This window comes from Mauremys reevesii, linkage group 18 (genome assembly GCF_016161935.1).
Source record: "Mauremys reevesii isolate NIE-2019 linkage group 18, ASM1616193v1, whole genome shotgun sequence".
Classification (NCBI taxonomy): Eukaryota; Metazoa; Chordata; order Testudines; family Geoemydidae; genus Mauremys; species Mauremys reevesii.
In genome coordinates, this window is record NC_052640.1 from 11539159 (window position 1) to 11555669 (window position 16511).

The 16511-nt window shown below is 43.0% G+C and overlaps 1 protein-coding gene across 10 annotated transcripts in view; it reads left to right on the top strand.

The window, feature by feature from the left end:
- Window positions 1-16511, top strand: part of PIWIL1 (piwi like RNA-mediated gene silencing 1) — a 56551-nt gene that overhangs the window by 20183 nt on the left and 19857 nt on the right. For 9 of the 10 annotated variants that reach the window (XR_005589748.1, XM_039505883.1, XM_039505884.1 and 6 more), the window contains 8 exons: window positions 1760-1880; window positions 3129-3246; window positions 3501-3615; window positions 10022-10209; window positions 11745-11817; window positions 12224-12424; window positions 12977-13080; window positions 15050-15120. Coding sequence is in view for 9 of the 10 variants with exons in the window: in XM_039505883.1 (XP_039361817.1) it covers window positions 1760-1880; window positions 3129-3246; window positions 3501-3615; window positions 10022-10209; window positions 11745-11817; window positions 12224-12424; window positions 12977-13080; window positions 15050-15120 (991 nt within the window). In the remaining variant the exon portion in view is untranslated. The remainder of the gene's footprint in view (window positions 1-1759; window positions 1881-3128; window positions 3247-3500; window positions 3616-10021; window positions 10210-11744; window positions 11818-12223; window positions 12425-12976; window positions 13081-15049; window positions 15121-16511) is intronic. The other variant, XM_039505882.1, reaches the window with a different exon arrangement.

The window sequence follows — 16511 nt, forward strand, 5'->3', positions numbered from 1 at the left end:
GTATCTGAGAGAGAGATGTACGATCCCAAGAGACATTTCTCCCTCTTAAGCTCTTGGCCTCATTATTGCCTGCAGCTGAGTCCTTTTATACTGGTGGAGGACAGGGTGGTCAAAGCTGTTCTGATATTTTGTTTTGATGCATCTATCAACACAGGGTCTGATCTCACACTACCAGTTCAGCCCAGTGTAATTATTCAGAATGGGGCCAGATCCTATCTCCAGACCTAGCTAATGATCACAGACAGAACCTCCTCCACTGAAGTCCGGAACACTTCGGCTTTTTAGCAGGAAGGACTTCACTAGAGTTACTTATGCACCAAAATGGAAGAGGTTCTCTGGGCAAAAATACTACTAAAATATTTACTTCACTCTAGGGAGTTTTCAAAGGGACTACTGATTGCTTGTTAGCCCTAAAACGTTTCAGAATCTGCATCAGCTCCATAATAACCCATTTAGCAGCACTTTCAGATCATCACCTTTCTATTGAAGGCCACACCGGTTTCTCACACCCAACAGTTGCTAGGTTCCTCAAGGGCTTCCTGCATATCTTTCCTCCAAACAGAGACCTTCCCCTTCTGGGATCTTAGTGTGATTTTAAGAAGCTTGATAGGGCTCCTCTTTGAACCTCTAGCAATCTGCTCTCTGCCTATGAAGACTGCCTGTCTAGTAGCTATAACTTCATCTCAACTAGTAGGAAAGAGTCAAGCGCTCAGGATGCTTCCACTATACAGTAGAACCTCAGAGTTACGAACACTTTGGGAATGGAGGTTGTTCGTAATTTTGAAATGTTTGTAATTGAACAAAACATGGTTCTTTCAAAAGTTTACAACTGAACATTGATTTAATACAGCTTTGAAACTTTACCATGCCTTGTCTTCGCTGATGCCTGATTGCATTCTTCCAGCTCCAAAGGAGGTCTGTGGTTGACTGGTCAGTTTGTAACTCTAGTGTTCGTAACTCTGAGGTTCTGCTGTATTTGGTATTTCACAATGACAAGACCATCCACTATTTTTGCCAAAAGTTGTTGGACTTACACCTGAATCAGGTGATCCATCTCCCAGCTTTCTTTCCTAAGCCTTGCTCTAATCAAGGCTAACCATCACACACTTCTGTCAGGACAGGACAAAACCCTTAGGGCATGTGTACATACTGCCCTAAGTCGACCTATGTTAGGCTGACTTACTGCCACCACAGTAATTGCTGCAGTGGTTTATATCCACACTACGTTCCTGAGTTGGTGGTGCACATCCTCACCATGAACATTTCCACCTACTGAAAAGTGGCAGTGTTAGGGGTCTGAGAGCCAGGGCACTCAGTACACATCTCTGCTGGGAGCTGAGCTGCCCCTCTGGGCTTCTTGTCTCCAAGCTGGGTGGGGGTGGGCAATTGACCAGCTGGGAGAGGGGAGCTTCCCGGCTGGTGAAGCTGGGCTCTAGCTGCCCAGCTTTCTTGTCAATTTCACGGCTCTGGAAAAAGTCTGGGGAAAAGTGCTCAGTCTATGCATTTAATACACAGTCAGTACCACTAGGTGATGTGTTTCCAAATGTGGCTTGCTCCTTAATATATGGACTACACAGCTGACCCTGTCAGTAACTTTATGGAGAAAATGTTAATTTTGAAATAAGCCACTCAGGTCTATCTAAAGATACTGGTATCTCTACTTGTTAACGGTTGAATGTTTTGCAAGAAGAGAGATGTTCATTAGTCTCCTAGACATCAAGTGCTTCAATGACTAAAGTGTACTATACATTCTATACAGCAATATAACCAAGAAATCACTGACTTAAATCAACCAGTTCTGGTCAGTCAGCCTAGGAGGAGGAGAGGGCCAGGAATGCCAGGACCTGCAGTACTCATTCCTGAACTGTGCTACCTCACAGGTATTATATTAATAGCTTCTCTATACAGAAGTACCCGCCATGCAAATTGTATTTAAAATATATCTTTCTCCTGCGACTGTGATGAATTGATGACAACTTTTTGATGAATTAGCCAGGAATATTAATTGTTATAAACATATAAATGTACTACTGAGAGGTTTGTGTGTTAAATTTTAGTTACTATGCATTGTTGCTGTCAGTCCTAGGATATCAGAGACCAGGTGTGTGAGGTAATATTTTTTTATTGGACTAACTTATGTTGGGCAGAGAGACAAGCTTTTGAGCTTACACAGATCTCTTCTGCAGGTCTGTGTAATCTGAGAAGCTTGTCATCTCAGCAATAGAAATTGGTCCAATAAAAGATATTACCTCATCCACTTTGTGTCTCTGAAATTTAGCTAAACATTTACAGTAATGTGTAATTCCTTAATTCCACAAAATTAAAACATTTGTGCCCCTCTGTAGTTAAGACTTCCTCCTTAAACACATTTTCCTCTTCTTTCAGTAACTCTAGCCTTTCCGAAATATAATTGGACAGAAGAAGAATACATTAAGCACAATTATTGTCAGTGACTCAGCAAACTAACATCACCTTGTTTGATGAATCTAGTTTGTGTATTAAAATCATGTTTGCTTTTTGTCACTGCTGCTTTGTTTTTACTTACCTCTTGTTAACACCTCAGAGCTCATTATGTGTGAACTACATACTGTTCCTAGTTGCACATCAACATTATTTAAATTTCAGTTTTAAAATCTTCCTTTCTGATTTTGAAGCCAGAAAGAACACCACTTCTTTCAGGTACCAGTTGGAGTAGTGGCAGTTAAAAAGTTAACAATGTTTCTTTTAAATTTCCTATGTGATTCATTGAAGGTGGTGACATCTCCAGTGCTATGTAGAAAATGTTGCCCCCTCTGCACTTTTTTTTTTTTAAACAAGAAAACGTTTAGATTTGTGGTTTAGGTGGCATAGTGCAGTCTTTTATGCATTGGCATGATCTGTGATCTGAGACAGATGTGTAGAGCCAAATGATGTTTTTAGATTCTTGGTGGCAGGTAACTTACCGCAAAAAATTAATATATTCTCCATGCTTTTTCATATGCTGTACACTTAGTGGCACATATCTCCAGTTTTCTAGAAAATGCAGTAATAACTGTCTCCTTGCTAAGTATTTTATTGAGCTTTCTGTGGGTCTGTGTTCAAAATAAACTGAAGACCAACCTCCATTAAAAGGATTTTGCTAATTTTAGGATTGACTGATAAGATGCGTAGCGATTTTAGTGTAATGAAAGATTTGGCTGTTCATACAAGACTGACACCTGAGCAAAGACAGCATGAAGTTGGAAGACTCATTGACTACATTCACAGGTAAGTTACTTCAAAACTTCTGGTTCTTTGGGAGTGAAGGGTTTTGCTTTTATTAAAGTTGTTTTCTTTTTGGTAATGAATCAGTGGACTTTTTTTAAGCTCCTGTCAACTTTTACTGGAGAATGTTGTCACTTTGATCCTGGAAAAATCTTTCCCTTCAAGTACAAAATACATTACAATTTAGCCAGAAATCCTGACTCTCACTAGATGCTAAGTGATTAATGGTTTTATGATTTGTTTTTAAATTTTAACAGGGATGATAATGTTCAGAAGGAACTTCGTGACTGGGGTTTGAGTTTTGATTCCAATTTACTGTCCTTTACGGGAAGAGTTGTTCCAGCAGAAAAAATTCATCAAGCAGGAAAAGTGGTAAATAAGTTATTTAAATAAATTAAACATCTTTGAACAAAACAGATGTTTTTTTTTAAAAGGGGAACTCGGTTTCTATTCAACATTTTTTTAAAGAAGCATCAAGAAATTTGGTTTTTTAGAGAGCACCCTCTAAATAGCAGTCCTAAAACTTTTTTAAAGTTCCGCTAAAAACCTCTTGAGGTTTTTTTGCTCAGTTATATAAAAGAGCCTCATTAGCAAGGGAGAAGTTGACCAAAGTATTTTCAACTGCACAGAGTAAGCTTGTCTACACTACACAGCTTTTAGTAACACAGCTATGTTGCTAAAAGTCGGGCAGTGTAGCTGCAGTTTGTTGGCTCTCCTGCCAAAAAAAACCTTCCACCCCCCATGAGTGGTGCTATTCCAGTGCTTAAATTTTCTAACTATAAGTATAGTTTTCCTGATATCTAACCTAAATCTCTTTTGCTGAAGATTAAGTCCTTTACTACTTGTCTTACATTCAGTGGACATGGAGAACAATTGATCACAGTCCTCTTTATAACAGCCCTTAGCATATATAAAGACTATTATTGAGTCCGTCCTCCACCCCAGTCGTCGTCTTTTCTCAAGACTAAACAAGCACAGTTTTTTAACCTGTCCTCTGGTCTGGTTAAACCTAGGTCTGTTTTTTTAAACCTCCTTTCATTTTTGTTGCTTTCCTCTGTTCTCTCTCCAATTTGTTCACACTTTAGGAAGGAAGTGGCTCCCAGAATTAGGCACAGTACTCTATCCAAGACCTTACCGGTGCTGAGTTGAGTGAGACAGTTAGCTCCTGTGTCTTTTATATACAACTTTCTAGTTAATACACTATAGAATATTAGCCTTTTTTGCAACTGCATCACACTGTTGATTCATATTGCATTTGTGATCCACTATAACTTTGAACATGGTGTCCCCAGCCTCTGTTTTCCAGAAGCTGCGATTGAGTGACAGGGCATGGATCACTTGATGATAACCTGTCTGTTCATTCCCTTTGGGGCACCTGCCATTGGCAGCTGTCAGAGGACAGGATACTGGGCTTTATGGACCTTTGGTCTGACCCAATATGGTCGTTCTTCTGTTCTTCTGTTTATAACTCCCAGATCCTGCTAGGCAGTAAACCACCTAGCCAGGTATTCTTCTTTGAGTGCTTGTACATGTCCATTCCACATTAGGTGTGTGCGCACCGCGAGCAGAGTTGCTGGACATTTTTCATTCAGTGGTATTTGTTGGGTCAGCTCTAGCACCTTTTGGGGGTGTGTGCTCATGCACGGGTATAAGGGGTCCGTCTGTCTCTGCATCCTTTCTGTTCCTTCTTACCACCTGTGACCGACACTGGAACTGCTTCTCTTGCTTCGGCAAGCTGTCTTCTTTGTGGTCTTAGTTTACTGCCTTCCCTTTGTTCATTTTGTCCTAGCTCTTTATTTCTAGTTTGGACAGTTGTGAACTTTGTTGTATGTAGTTGGTGCTTCTTGCTGTGTTAATTGAGTTTAAGTTCATTCCCGGTGCCGGGGCATGCCTTGATCTCTGGGCTTTTAGCCCTGTGCCTACTGTGGCAAGTCTATGAGCAATCCACACTCCAGTTGTCTGACATGCCTGGGAAAGACTCGTATCAGGTATCACTGCCAGCTCTGCCAGCAATTTAGGCCCTGTACGAAGAACAAGGAGGCCAGGTTAAAATCCCTCCTAATGGAGGCAGCTCTCCGACCCTCCTCAGAGCAGAACCAGTCGGACCCTGCACCCAGTACCTCGGCATCAGTGTGGAGTGCTCCTCCTGTGAGAATCTGTTGGCACCATTCCCCATGACCGGTGCCAAAGAAAAAAACGTAAGAAGCAGTTGGCCGAGGGGGAGCACTAACTGGCTCTGAAGAAAGCCAAGCATGGGGAGCACAGTGGAGTGCAACTTGATTCTGGCCACTCCTCTGCCCCCGCTCTGAGGAAGGCACCATTGACTCCTTCCTGTATGCAGGTCCATTGAGTCTGGTCCCGGATCAACTTTTGGTGCTGGAGGACAATGGACACCAGCAAGACTGCAGTACTGTCTACCCCATAGGCGTTCATTGCAGCCAGGGACTTGCTGGACTTTTGGTACTGCCATTGCTGGAAGTGTAAGAGTTGGCAATGTTGGTGAGCAGAAGGGACCATGTTGCCCTGAGTTCCTGTTTGGTACAAGGCCTCTCAGTATCATCTAGAGGTAAACCATCCCTGATGGCCTTGATGCAGGTCTCCAGTGTCTTGGCATCATTCCCTGGAACCCCTCTCCATGGTGTCCCCGGAGGAAGGCTTGTTGTCTGACTTGGAAGTGCACTCATATCCCCGGATCCCAGTACCCTGCTAGTCAGTCCTGTCTGGGTGCAGGGGTACCCCCAAGTGCTTAACACAGTGGGCACTGGCCTATGCAGATGCAATGGCCTTTTTGGAACCTGTGGGGTTTTCTCCGCTGCAGGGGCCCCCATCCAGGCACTCATACTCTGTGGTCTCAGAGAGGAGAGCACCTCTATCCCATCGAGCAGCACCCAACCCATATTCCGATACCAAGCCTGGTACCAATTATCAGGACCTAGAACCTTGGGACCAGAGTGGTGCAGAAGAAGAAGAGGACCCTCTGCTGGTGCAGGTCTCCTTCCTCTTCCCCCCCATGAGGCAGTGTCCGGGTGGGTGCATAGCCTCCACATGACGACTTCAAAGCTTACTCTTTTTGACAGCTCCTTGTGGCCTCTAATCTCAAACTGGAAGTGGATGTAGTTAGTCTTCCCACAGCCTGGTCGATATTTTGACTGCGGTGGCCCCATTGAAGGTGGCTCTCCCTCTTAATGTGGCCATCGTGGGACCGGTTAAAGCCCTGTGGCAAACCCCATCATCCCACCTCAAAGAGTGCTGAAAAGAAGTATTTTGTTCCTGCACAAGGGCCTGAGTATTTGTATTCCCACCCGCCTCCTGGGTTCCTAGTAGTCTTGGCAGCCAATGAGAGGGACAGACAAGGGCAACAAGCAGTGACCCCCCAAGGGAAAAGACTCTCAGACTTTTCAGTAGAAAGGTCTTATTCTACTGGGGGTCTATAGCTCCGCATCTCCAGCCAGCAGGCATTGCTGAGGAGGTACAACTTCAACATCTGGAACTTAATGTTGAAATTCAAGGAGTCCAGGCAGGAGTTCTGTACTCTGGTAGAGGAGGGGAAGTCTGTAGCCAGGGCTTCCCTGCAGGCTGCCCTGGACTCGGTGGTTAGATCCATGGTTTCTGTGGTGATCATGCGCAGATGGTCTTGGCTCCAGTCCTCGGGACTGGCAATGGAGGTCCAGCACTCCATTCAGGACCTTCTGTTTGAAGGCGCTTTGCTCTTCTCAGAGCAAATGGAAGCAGAGTTCCCTGGCCTGAAAGACTACGTCTGTATGCCCAGGCACCTTGGAGGAAGCACTTCAGGCCTCAGCATTCCACCCCATTTCTCAGCTTCACCGCCCCATTAGGACCTGCAAAAGAAACGAAGCAGGAGTTTTAGATGCAGGCAGCTGCCCTCATCCACCTAAGCATCTCTACCTGGCCCTCCCAAATATTCGGGGTGGGGGGGGAAGCGGAGTGTGGGAGCAGCCAAACAGAACTTTTGATGGGAAACCCGAGGGTGTTATACCAGTTCTTTTTTGAGTGATTGCTCATGTCCATTCCACAATAGGTGTGCGTGCTTGCCACATGCACCAGTGCTGGAAGTTTTTCCCCTAGCAGTACCATAGGGGAGCACCCCAGCGACCCCTGGAGTGGCGCCTCTGTGGTGCGGTATAAGGGGCACTGCGCGCTCCCCCCACCCTCAGTTCCTTCCTGCCACCAGTGAAGGTGCATCGGAACTGTTCTGCTCCAACTTGGCTACAGCTTTCTTCTTGAATTCTTGCTCGTTCGTAGTTAGTAGTACCTCCTTCACCTTAGATCCCAGGGCCTAGCGCCCTCGTCTATCAGGGTGCACTTGGTGGCCATATCAGCCTTTCACCCACTGGTCAAGGGCCACACAGTATTCTCCCATGCTATGACCAGCTGATTCCTCAAGGGATTGGATTGGCTTTTCCCTTATGTTAGGCCCCCTGTCCCGCAGTGGGACCTGAACTTGGTGCTGGCCGGGTTGACGGGTCCCTTGTTTGAGCCACTAGCCACATGCTCCTGGTCACATCTTTCATGGAAGTTAGCCTTCCTGGTGGCAATCACATCAGCTAGACGGGTCTCGGAGCTCAGGGCCCTGACCTCCGAGCCGCCATACACAGTTTTCCACAAGGATAAGGTCCAGCTCCGACTGCATCCTTCGTTCCTCCCCAAGGTGGTCTCCACCTACCACATGGGTCAGGACATCTTCCTGCCGGTGCTCTGTCCCAAGCCCCATGCATCCAGTGAGGAACGCTGCCTCCACATGCTGGATGTGAGACAGGCTCTGGCTTCTTACCTGGAATGTACTAAGCCGTTCAGGAAGTCCTCACAACTGTTCATCGCCTCGGCTGAATGCTTGAGGGGTTGACCAGTCTCCACTCAGCGGCTCTCCAACTGGATCACCTCGTGTATTTGTACCTGTTATGACCTGGCGGGAGTCTCCTCACCACCAATTGTGAGGGCACACTCGACTAGGGTGCAAGCCTTGTCAGCTGCCTTTTTAGCCCATGTTCCCATTCAGGACATCTGTAGGGCTGCCACGTGGTCTTCGGTTCACACATTCACCTCGCATTATGCGATCGTCTCCCAAACCAGGGAGGACGCCGGGTTTGGCAGGGCTGTACTCCATCCCAAGAGTCTGTGCACTCCTAACCACCTCCAACAGGTACAGCTTGGAATCACCTATTATGGGATGCACATCAGCAATCACTCAAAGAAAAAAAGACAGTTACCTTTTCTGTAACTGGTGTTTTCCGAGATGTGTTGCTCATGTCCATTCCACATCCTGCTTCCCTTCCCCTCTCTCAGAATTGTCTGGCAAGAAGGAACTGAGGGTGGGGGGAGCGCCCCTTATACCGCGCCATAAAGGCACCACTCCAGGGGTCGCTGGGGCACTGCCCTATGGGTATTGCTGGGGAAAAACTTCTGGCACTGGTACACGTGGCGAACACGCACACCTATTGTGGAACGGATGTAAGCAACACATGTCAAAGAACACCAGTTACGGAAAAGGTAACTGTCTTTTTCCCGTGCCACCAGATTGTCTCCCTTTTGTTTTCGACTGCCTGTCCCACTTGAGCATGGCATGGTCTCATATCACCACAGACAGCTGGATGCTGAACACTGTGGAAAGGGATTATGTGCTTCAGTTTTTCCACACGCCCTCCCTCCCCAGCCCTCCCTCTTCAGGAATCCTTCTCGCAAGCAACTTCTGGCCCAAGAGGTGTAAGCCCTTCTCCAAAGGGAGCTGTGAAGGAGGTTCCACAGACTTAAGAAGAAAAGGGTTTTACTCATGCTATTTCCAAAGGCCAAGGGCGGTCTCTGACCTATTTTAGACCTGCGCCGTCTCAACGGCTACCTCAAAAAGCTGATGTTCCACATGGTCTCCCTGACCTCGATCATCCCCTCCCTGGGTATGGGGACTGGTATGCTGCCCTTGCCTTGAGAGACATGTATTTTCACATCTTGATTTTTCCAAGGTCACAGGAGGTTTATCAAGTTCACTGTAAACCAGACTCACTACCTATTTATGTATCCGGGTAGCTGTGTTTGTCTGTATCCACAAAAACAGCGAGAAGTCCGGTGGCACCTTAAAGACAACAGAAGAGAAGGAGTTACCTTACAAGTGGAGAACCAGTGTTGACAGGGCCAATTCAGGCAGAGTGGTTGTGGTCCACTCCCAATAATTGATGATGAGGTGTCAATACCAAGAGAGGGAAAGTTGCTTTTGTAGTGAGCCAGCTACTCCTGGTCTCAATTCAAGCCAGAAGAATGGCCATACTGGGTCAGACAGGTTCCATCTAGCCCAGTATCCTGTCTTCAGACAGTGACCAGTTCCAGATGCTGCAAAGGGAAGGAACAGAACAGTAGTGCATGTTATACACTGCTACCGACATGTTATGACGTAGTTAAATTTTATTTCAGCTGTTGCTTATTACTGATTGAAACATCTTATCTTTCTCTAGATCAAATTGTCACATTTTCATTACTGCACAAACAGAAGATTTTGATCTAGAAAAGAGAAGATATTTCAATCAGTACTAAGTAGCAGTTGTCTCTAATGATTTTAAAAATAAAACAAATAGGATATTTTGTCATATTATTCTCTACTACTTACTGATACAGTTTCTGAAACTGAATTTTTTAAAAAATTTGTTTAATGGGAAACTTTGGAACTGCAAAGGCAAATGATGTTGATATATTCTGGAGTATATTAAGTACAGATTTTGTGAAAGTTAGTTATGCTCCAGCAGGACTTAATTTAATCCTTTTTCATTTCCAGTTTGACTACAATCCTCAATTTGCAGACTGGTCCAAAGAAACTAGGGGAGCTCCCTTAATTAGTGTAAAACCACTGGATAACTGGTTATTAATATACACACGGCGCAATTATGATGCTGCCAATGCCTTAGTTCAAAATCTATTTAAAGTCACACCAGCCATGGGCATCCAAATGAACAAGGCAGTAATGTAAGTACTGTAGAAATGTGATAAATAACTTGCTCAGAAATTCTTATAGTTCTTTGAATTTTTCAATAATCGTGTTAAATGAGGAAGGAGTTCTAATATTACATATTACTGTAACAATTAAAAAAGTTTTAAAATCAGTTTTTCCAACGTGCTCCAGAGATTTCAATTTCAGATGGTTAATCACTTAGTAAAAAGATTAGGTTTTGGAGCTAGTGTTTCAGTCCCTGGAAGCTTTTAACTGAGGATTAGAGAAGGTGCTGCTGATTGGAAGGATTCTGCTGAACGTCGAAAGTTTAACTATCCTAATTGGTGGAGCTGCCTCTAATAGAATAGCAGCAGCAGCAGCACACATTCAAGTGTATAGTAACTCCTCATTTATCATCATCCTGGTTAACATTATTTCGTTGTTATGTTGCTGATCTATTAGAGAACATACTCATTTAAAGTTGTGCAATGTCTGCTTATATGTTGTTTGGCTGCCACCTGCTAGCGAGTGTGGGGGCTTGGAACCAGGGTGGGCTGGCAGCCCCCCCTATGAGCTCCACTCCACGTCCCCCAGTGCCACCCGCCCGCAGATCTGCAACAGTCAGCTATTTCACGGTGTTCAAAAGGCTGGGGGGTTAGAGTTGGGGGGTAAAGTGGGGGCGGACCTAGGGTTGAGCACTCCCTGGCACTTTGGAAAGTTAATGCCTGTGCAGCCGTGCATGCGCTGCCTGGAGGAGGGAGTAGTGCACTCCAGCGGGATAGTGTGGGTTCATCATCATTAAGTTTCTGCAGGGAAGTGTTTGCAGCCCTTGCCATGCATCTGTTTTGTCTCTTGCCTCCCTTGGTGCTGCTTTATAGAGTGTGAGGCTACATTACCAACAACGTGTTAACCCTTGAGGGCTCAGCTGAGTGCTAGTTCATCATTTAGCAGCAAGGCATTCCCTGGGAAATATACCACCTGATATCAACATGGTTGCTTTAGGAGAAGCTCAGGGAGCTCATGAGCAGGTCCCCAGACAATCCTCTGATTAGAACTTGTTTAAAACGTATACTGTATATCTATATAATGTCTCTTGTCTGGCAAAAAAAAAAAATTTACATGGAACCTAACCCCCGCCCCTATTTACATTAATTCTTATGGGGAAATTGAATTCACGTAACATCATTTTGCTTAAAGTCACATTTTTTTCAAGAACATAACTACAATGTTAAGCGAGGAGTTACTGTATCATCGTCCTTTCCGAAGTCAACTTAAAAATATGACCAAAGTCTCCTTTAGTCAAGCTCATGACTCTTTTTTAATCTTGATTTTCCTTCATTCTTATGAGTAACTCTGGTTAAGGAACATTTCCTTTTAATGTTTAAGGGGTGGAGCGAACACCTTAGTACAGTGTGAATATAGTAACTTGGCTAACAGATGTAAATGTAAACTACCTTGTACTTAATTTCTGTTGATGCATGGGTAGCTTATGTTCTTGCTGCTTCACCAGCTACTATAACTTTAGCTACAGCCATATCACTTGTTATTTTCTTGTTATTCCCCTTTTTAGGATTGAAGTAGATGATAGAACAGAAGCTTATTTGAGGGTCTTGCAACAAAAGGTTACCTCTGAGACACAGATAGTATGTATGCTAATTCCATAATTTCAAAGTATGTTAATCTCTACCTTTGGCTATGTATTGCATTAATATCCTAATAATGAAATTAGCTCTGTGGATTAATACTTATGGAGTTATGTGACTAACCTCCCAACTGTCAGGTGATACTTATGAGGCCAGGCATGTGTAGAAACTTCTGTATTTAGATCGTGTCAGTGCTTAAATATAGAATTGTTGAGCACCCATTAGTTTTAGGCAGCAGAACTTAAGCACCCAAACTGTCTAAATACTTCACAGAATACACTTGGGATTTTTCTGTTGTTCTGGAAAGGGAGCTATAGCTGTGTACTGTACAACGGATCTTTCAAACAAATAATACATTTGATTCTGCTGTAGTTTTTTTTTTTAACTTTTCATTTTAATTTTAAAGGTAGTTTGCCTTCTATCCAGTAATCGTAAAGATAAGTATGATGCTATCAAGAAATACTTATGTACTGATTGCCCAACTCCAAGTCAGTGTGTGATAGCTCGCACTCTAAGCAAGCCACAAACTGTAATGGCTATAGCAACGAAAATTGCTTTACAAATGAACTGCAAGATGGGTGGAGAGCTCTGGAGTGTTGAAATCCCAGTAAGTAGGTGGCTTTGTTTCATTAACCTTGTGTCAGTTGAGTCTTTTTTCTTCCTCTGAACTCTGATCATATTGAAAGAAAATATTAGAAGACTTTCTTAACTTGTTTGGTACAACTTTTAAACATTTAAATAAGTGTTCAGAAAGGCAACAGATGGCTGATTTACTTCTTCTAAATTTCAGTTGGTTACCTGCAGTGTATCCTACTCAAAATAACTTGCTTCCAAAAAGAAAATGCCAACATGGGTAAACTTGAGGAAATAAGCAGCTGATAGAACTTTTAATTGAGGATACAATTGGAGACAATGGATAGTTCAGTTGTAAAATGTAGGCTTCTGGCTGTCAGCACATATACTTTCAGTAGGCACTCCATAAAAACAGTCATTTAAAAAAAAAAATTTGGAAGTAAACAGTATCCTGAACAGTGAAAAAGCCGTGATTATTTTTGAAGTTGGTGCTTTGTGTATAATACTTTAGTGCAGATATGATAAATGTTTGCTTTTGGCATGTTGTTGCACTTTTTGTAATATACTGTGCACTATTTTCTTAAAGTTGAAACAAGTTATGATTGTGGGAATTGACTGTTATCATGACACTACAGCTGGGCGGCGATCAATTGCAGGATTTGTTGCTAGCCTGAATCAGGGGATGACACGGTAAGATACTTTTTAGCATTCAGTATAAACTGAAAGAACTTGACAGATCTGTAGTCTTGAAGAAGCCTAATGTGATGAACAGCCATTTTAAAAGTAACCTTGTCTATGTTGGTTTAACATCATACTATATGTTTTCACGAACACTGTGTAGGCAAAAGCTCCTGATTAGCTTACTATTAAGTAGCAGTACATTATTTTCCAGACTTTTCAGGAATAAGGGAATAAGCTGACTGACCAATAGAGAGAGTTTCCTAATTCTTAGGTTCACTGCTGTGTAAATATTACTTTTAAAAAAGCATGCAACACTGGCTTGAGTTCAGGGACATGTATGCTGTTTGCCTCACCTGTTCTCTGCCTACTGTATTTTATTCTAAATGTAAATAACTGTCAGTCATTATCACACTTGATGGGTCCCCTTTATTTGTGTCTGTAGTAGTTTACACCGCTCTCAAGTTAGATATACTACTGCCCAGCTCTGAATGCAGAGTGGAGAGCAGCGGCTGCTGCCCAGGTGACCAGCTCTGAAGGCATCACTGCACCATCAGCAGCATAGAAGGGAGGTAATGTGAAAAGTGATATTTGTCAATATCACTTTTCACAGCAGACTTAGTGTCCCATGGCCACCCTTACTTCTGTGCTGCTGCTGCTGGCACCATGGGGGTGACAGCCAGAGTCCTGCCGGCCTCCCAGTGAGAGATTGGGGGGTGGGGGAGGAGAGAAGGGAGGAAAGCCTGGGTAGTGGGGCTCTTGCACAGCCCTTCTGCATGAGCCCCAGCTACCTGGGGCTGACGACAAGAGCTCTTATTATAATAATTATAATATTATTATTATTAATAATTAATTTAAAAAAAGCTCATGCCTCCCTTGCCACATTCCTATGCCTTCCTTGGGAGGGCCTCCCCATAATTTGAGAACCGCTGCTGTGTGGTAGAATCTATTATCTGATTTATTTGGTTGCATGATAGGTAAGTTGACAAGTCTTCCTTTGCTGTTTGCATACAATACAATGAGGATCAAAGATGACAGCTTTTGAATACGGGAAATGGAAAGATAGCCCACTACCATTAGAGAATCTCTTCAAATTACCACTTTTGGTGGGGGAACAGAAGGTTTAAAACTTATGCTTCAGTGCTGTGAACTCCTGAAGCACTTAAAAGCAGTGTATGTTGGGCTTGCATGTATGTTTTCTTGTGAATCCAGATGTTCAGTGCAAGGCTGTAAAAAGGACTGGCTGCCAATGTCATTTTATCTTAATGTCTGCTCTTATCCATTAGACTCTTATCAAGGCCAGCATTCCACAAAGAATACATAATTCTCTTCATATAATCTGGTCTGTAGCTCAGCCAAAGACCTCCATCTTTTTTTTTTATTGTGATGCATCTGAGTATCCTATATGATCCAATCAATTGCTGGTCTTCCTTGAAAGTCAGGAAGGTGAAGCAAGATAGGTCAGAGACATGAGAATGAGTGCACTAAGTTAAACAGACTGATAGACTAAAGAATACTCTATTATTTTTCTCCAGGAGGTGGTAGCTTCTAGTTAGTCTTCCAACAGTGGAGACTGTTCTTGACATAGAAAGGAAGGCTTATCTGTAACTAGCAGTCTCAAATTACTTTACCTCTGCAGATCTATAACTCTCTTTCCTGCTTCTCAGGGAGTGGTAAGCTATTTTGAATATCTAAAATAACTGAGGGAGACTGGGCTGTGGTCCCTTTAAGTAGCCTCACATTCAATTTGGATCTGTAAGAGGAATCATAAGTTGGGCCCAAGGTACATGTCTGCTCCAAGTGTCTTTGTGGAGACAATGTATGTGTATGGTACTCAAATTCACGTTAGTGTGATTATTCACATTTTTGCCTGTTGACTCTATAGGACATACTTGCCAAAATTAATTGTTTGTTACAATCTAAATCAATTTAGAAACTTAATAGGTTACTTTGATGCTTTTCTTGATTTTTCTCTGAACAGGTGGTTCTCTCGCTGTGTCTTCCAAGATCGTGGACAAGAACTTGTGGATGGACTCAAGGTCTGCTTGCAAGGTAACATTTTCTTCCCTCAACAGATAAGGCTGTTGTTCCTTCTCAGAACAGACTTTTGTGTTGCACTGAGTAAAACATCAAATTACATTTGAGTAAAAATAGATTGGAAGTTTATATATAATTATCACTGACAATTATCAAATTGTTTATGTAGCTTCTCCTAATTTGCATGGTCCTAACTGATATTTTAATTGTTATATGCAGTGTTGTCGTAGCCAGGTTGGTCCCAGGATATGAGAGAGAGAGCGAGAGAGAGGGTGGGTCGGTGGGTGGGTGAGGTAATATCTTTTATTAGACCAACTTCTGTTGATAAGAGAGAGACAAGTTTTCGAGCTTATACAGATTTCTTCTTTAGAGAAGAAGATGGTCCAATAAAAGACATTTCCTTACCTACCTTGTCATTTTAATTGTCTGTCAACTGCATGCATCCCTCTTTAAATACTTTTTTGATAAAACCTGATTTTAAATGTATCAATGTTTAATTCTGCTTGAGGTAAACAGGTTTCTAATGCATTTTCCAGGCACATCACTGTTAAAGAAACTTGTCCTGCAGATTATTTTTGGGAGTCTGATATATGCAGAGTTTGGTTGAACAGTATTGCAAAATCTTCATTGTCCCCACAGTTCTTTTCAGATTGAATATTACAAACAGCGAAGTCCACCACAATGGACTAGAATGGACTAAGATGCTTTTCTGACGTTAAATTAAATAATTGGAGATATACCAATCTCTTAGAACTGGAAGGGACCTTGAAAGGTCATTGAGTCCAGCCCCCTGCCTTCACTAGCAGGACCAATTTTTGCCCCAGATCCCTAAGTGACCCCCTCAAAGATTGAACTCACAACCCTGGGTTTAGCAGGCCAATGCTCAAACCACTGAGCTATCCCTCCTCCTCATTTTACTCTGATTGGAACTTTAAGTGATTTTTAAGTGCTTTTAGTAATATATTGGTCCATAGGCAAACAAGGTTTTTTGGTTGGGTGGATGGGTGATTAAAACCCATCCACTAGTCTGTACAGTTGCTGCCAATCTGGTCTGGAATCAACAGGGACTTAAGGTATATCTGCACTACAAGCACCACAGTGGCACACCTGTGCCATTGCAGCTATGCTGCTGTAATACCTGATACAGCAATAGAAGGGGTTTTTCTATTGTAGTAAATCCACCTCCTTGAGAGGCAATAGTTAGGATGATGAAGGAATTGTCCCATCAGCCTAGCAATGTGTACACTGGGGCTTAGATCAACTTACTAATGTTTCTCAGGGGAGTGGATTTTTCAAGGCTTCACAATTTTTTACCATTCATTGAGTAATACAGATCCATTCTGAATTTTAACTTCTGAAAGACATTCCCATTATAGTTGCATAACTTTTTAATTTGCCTTTCTTAA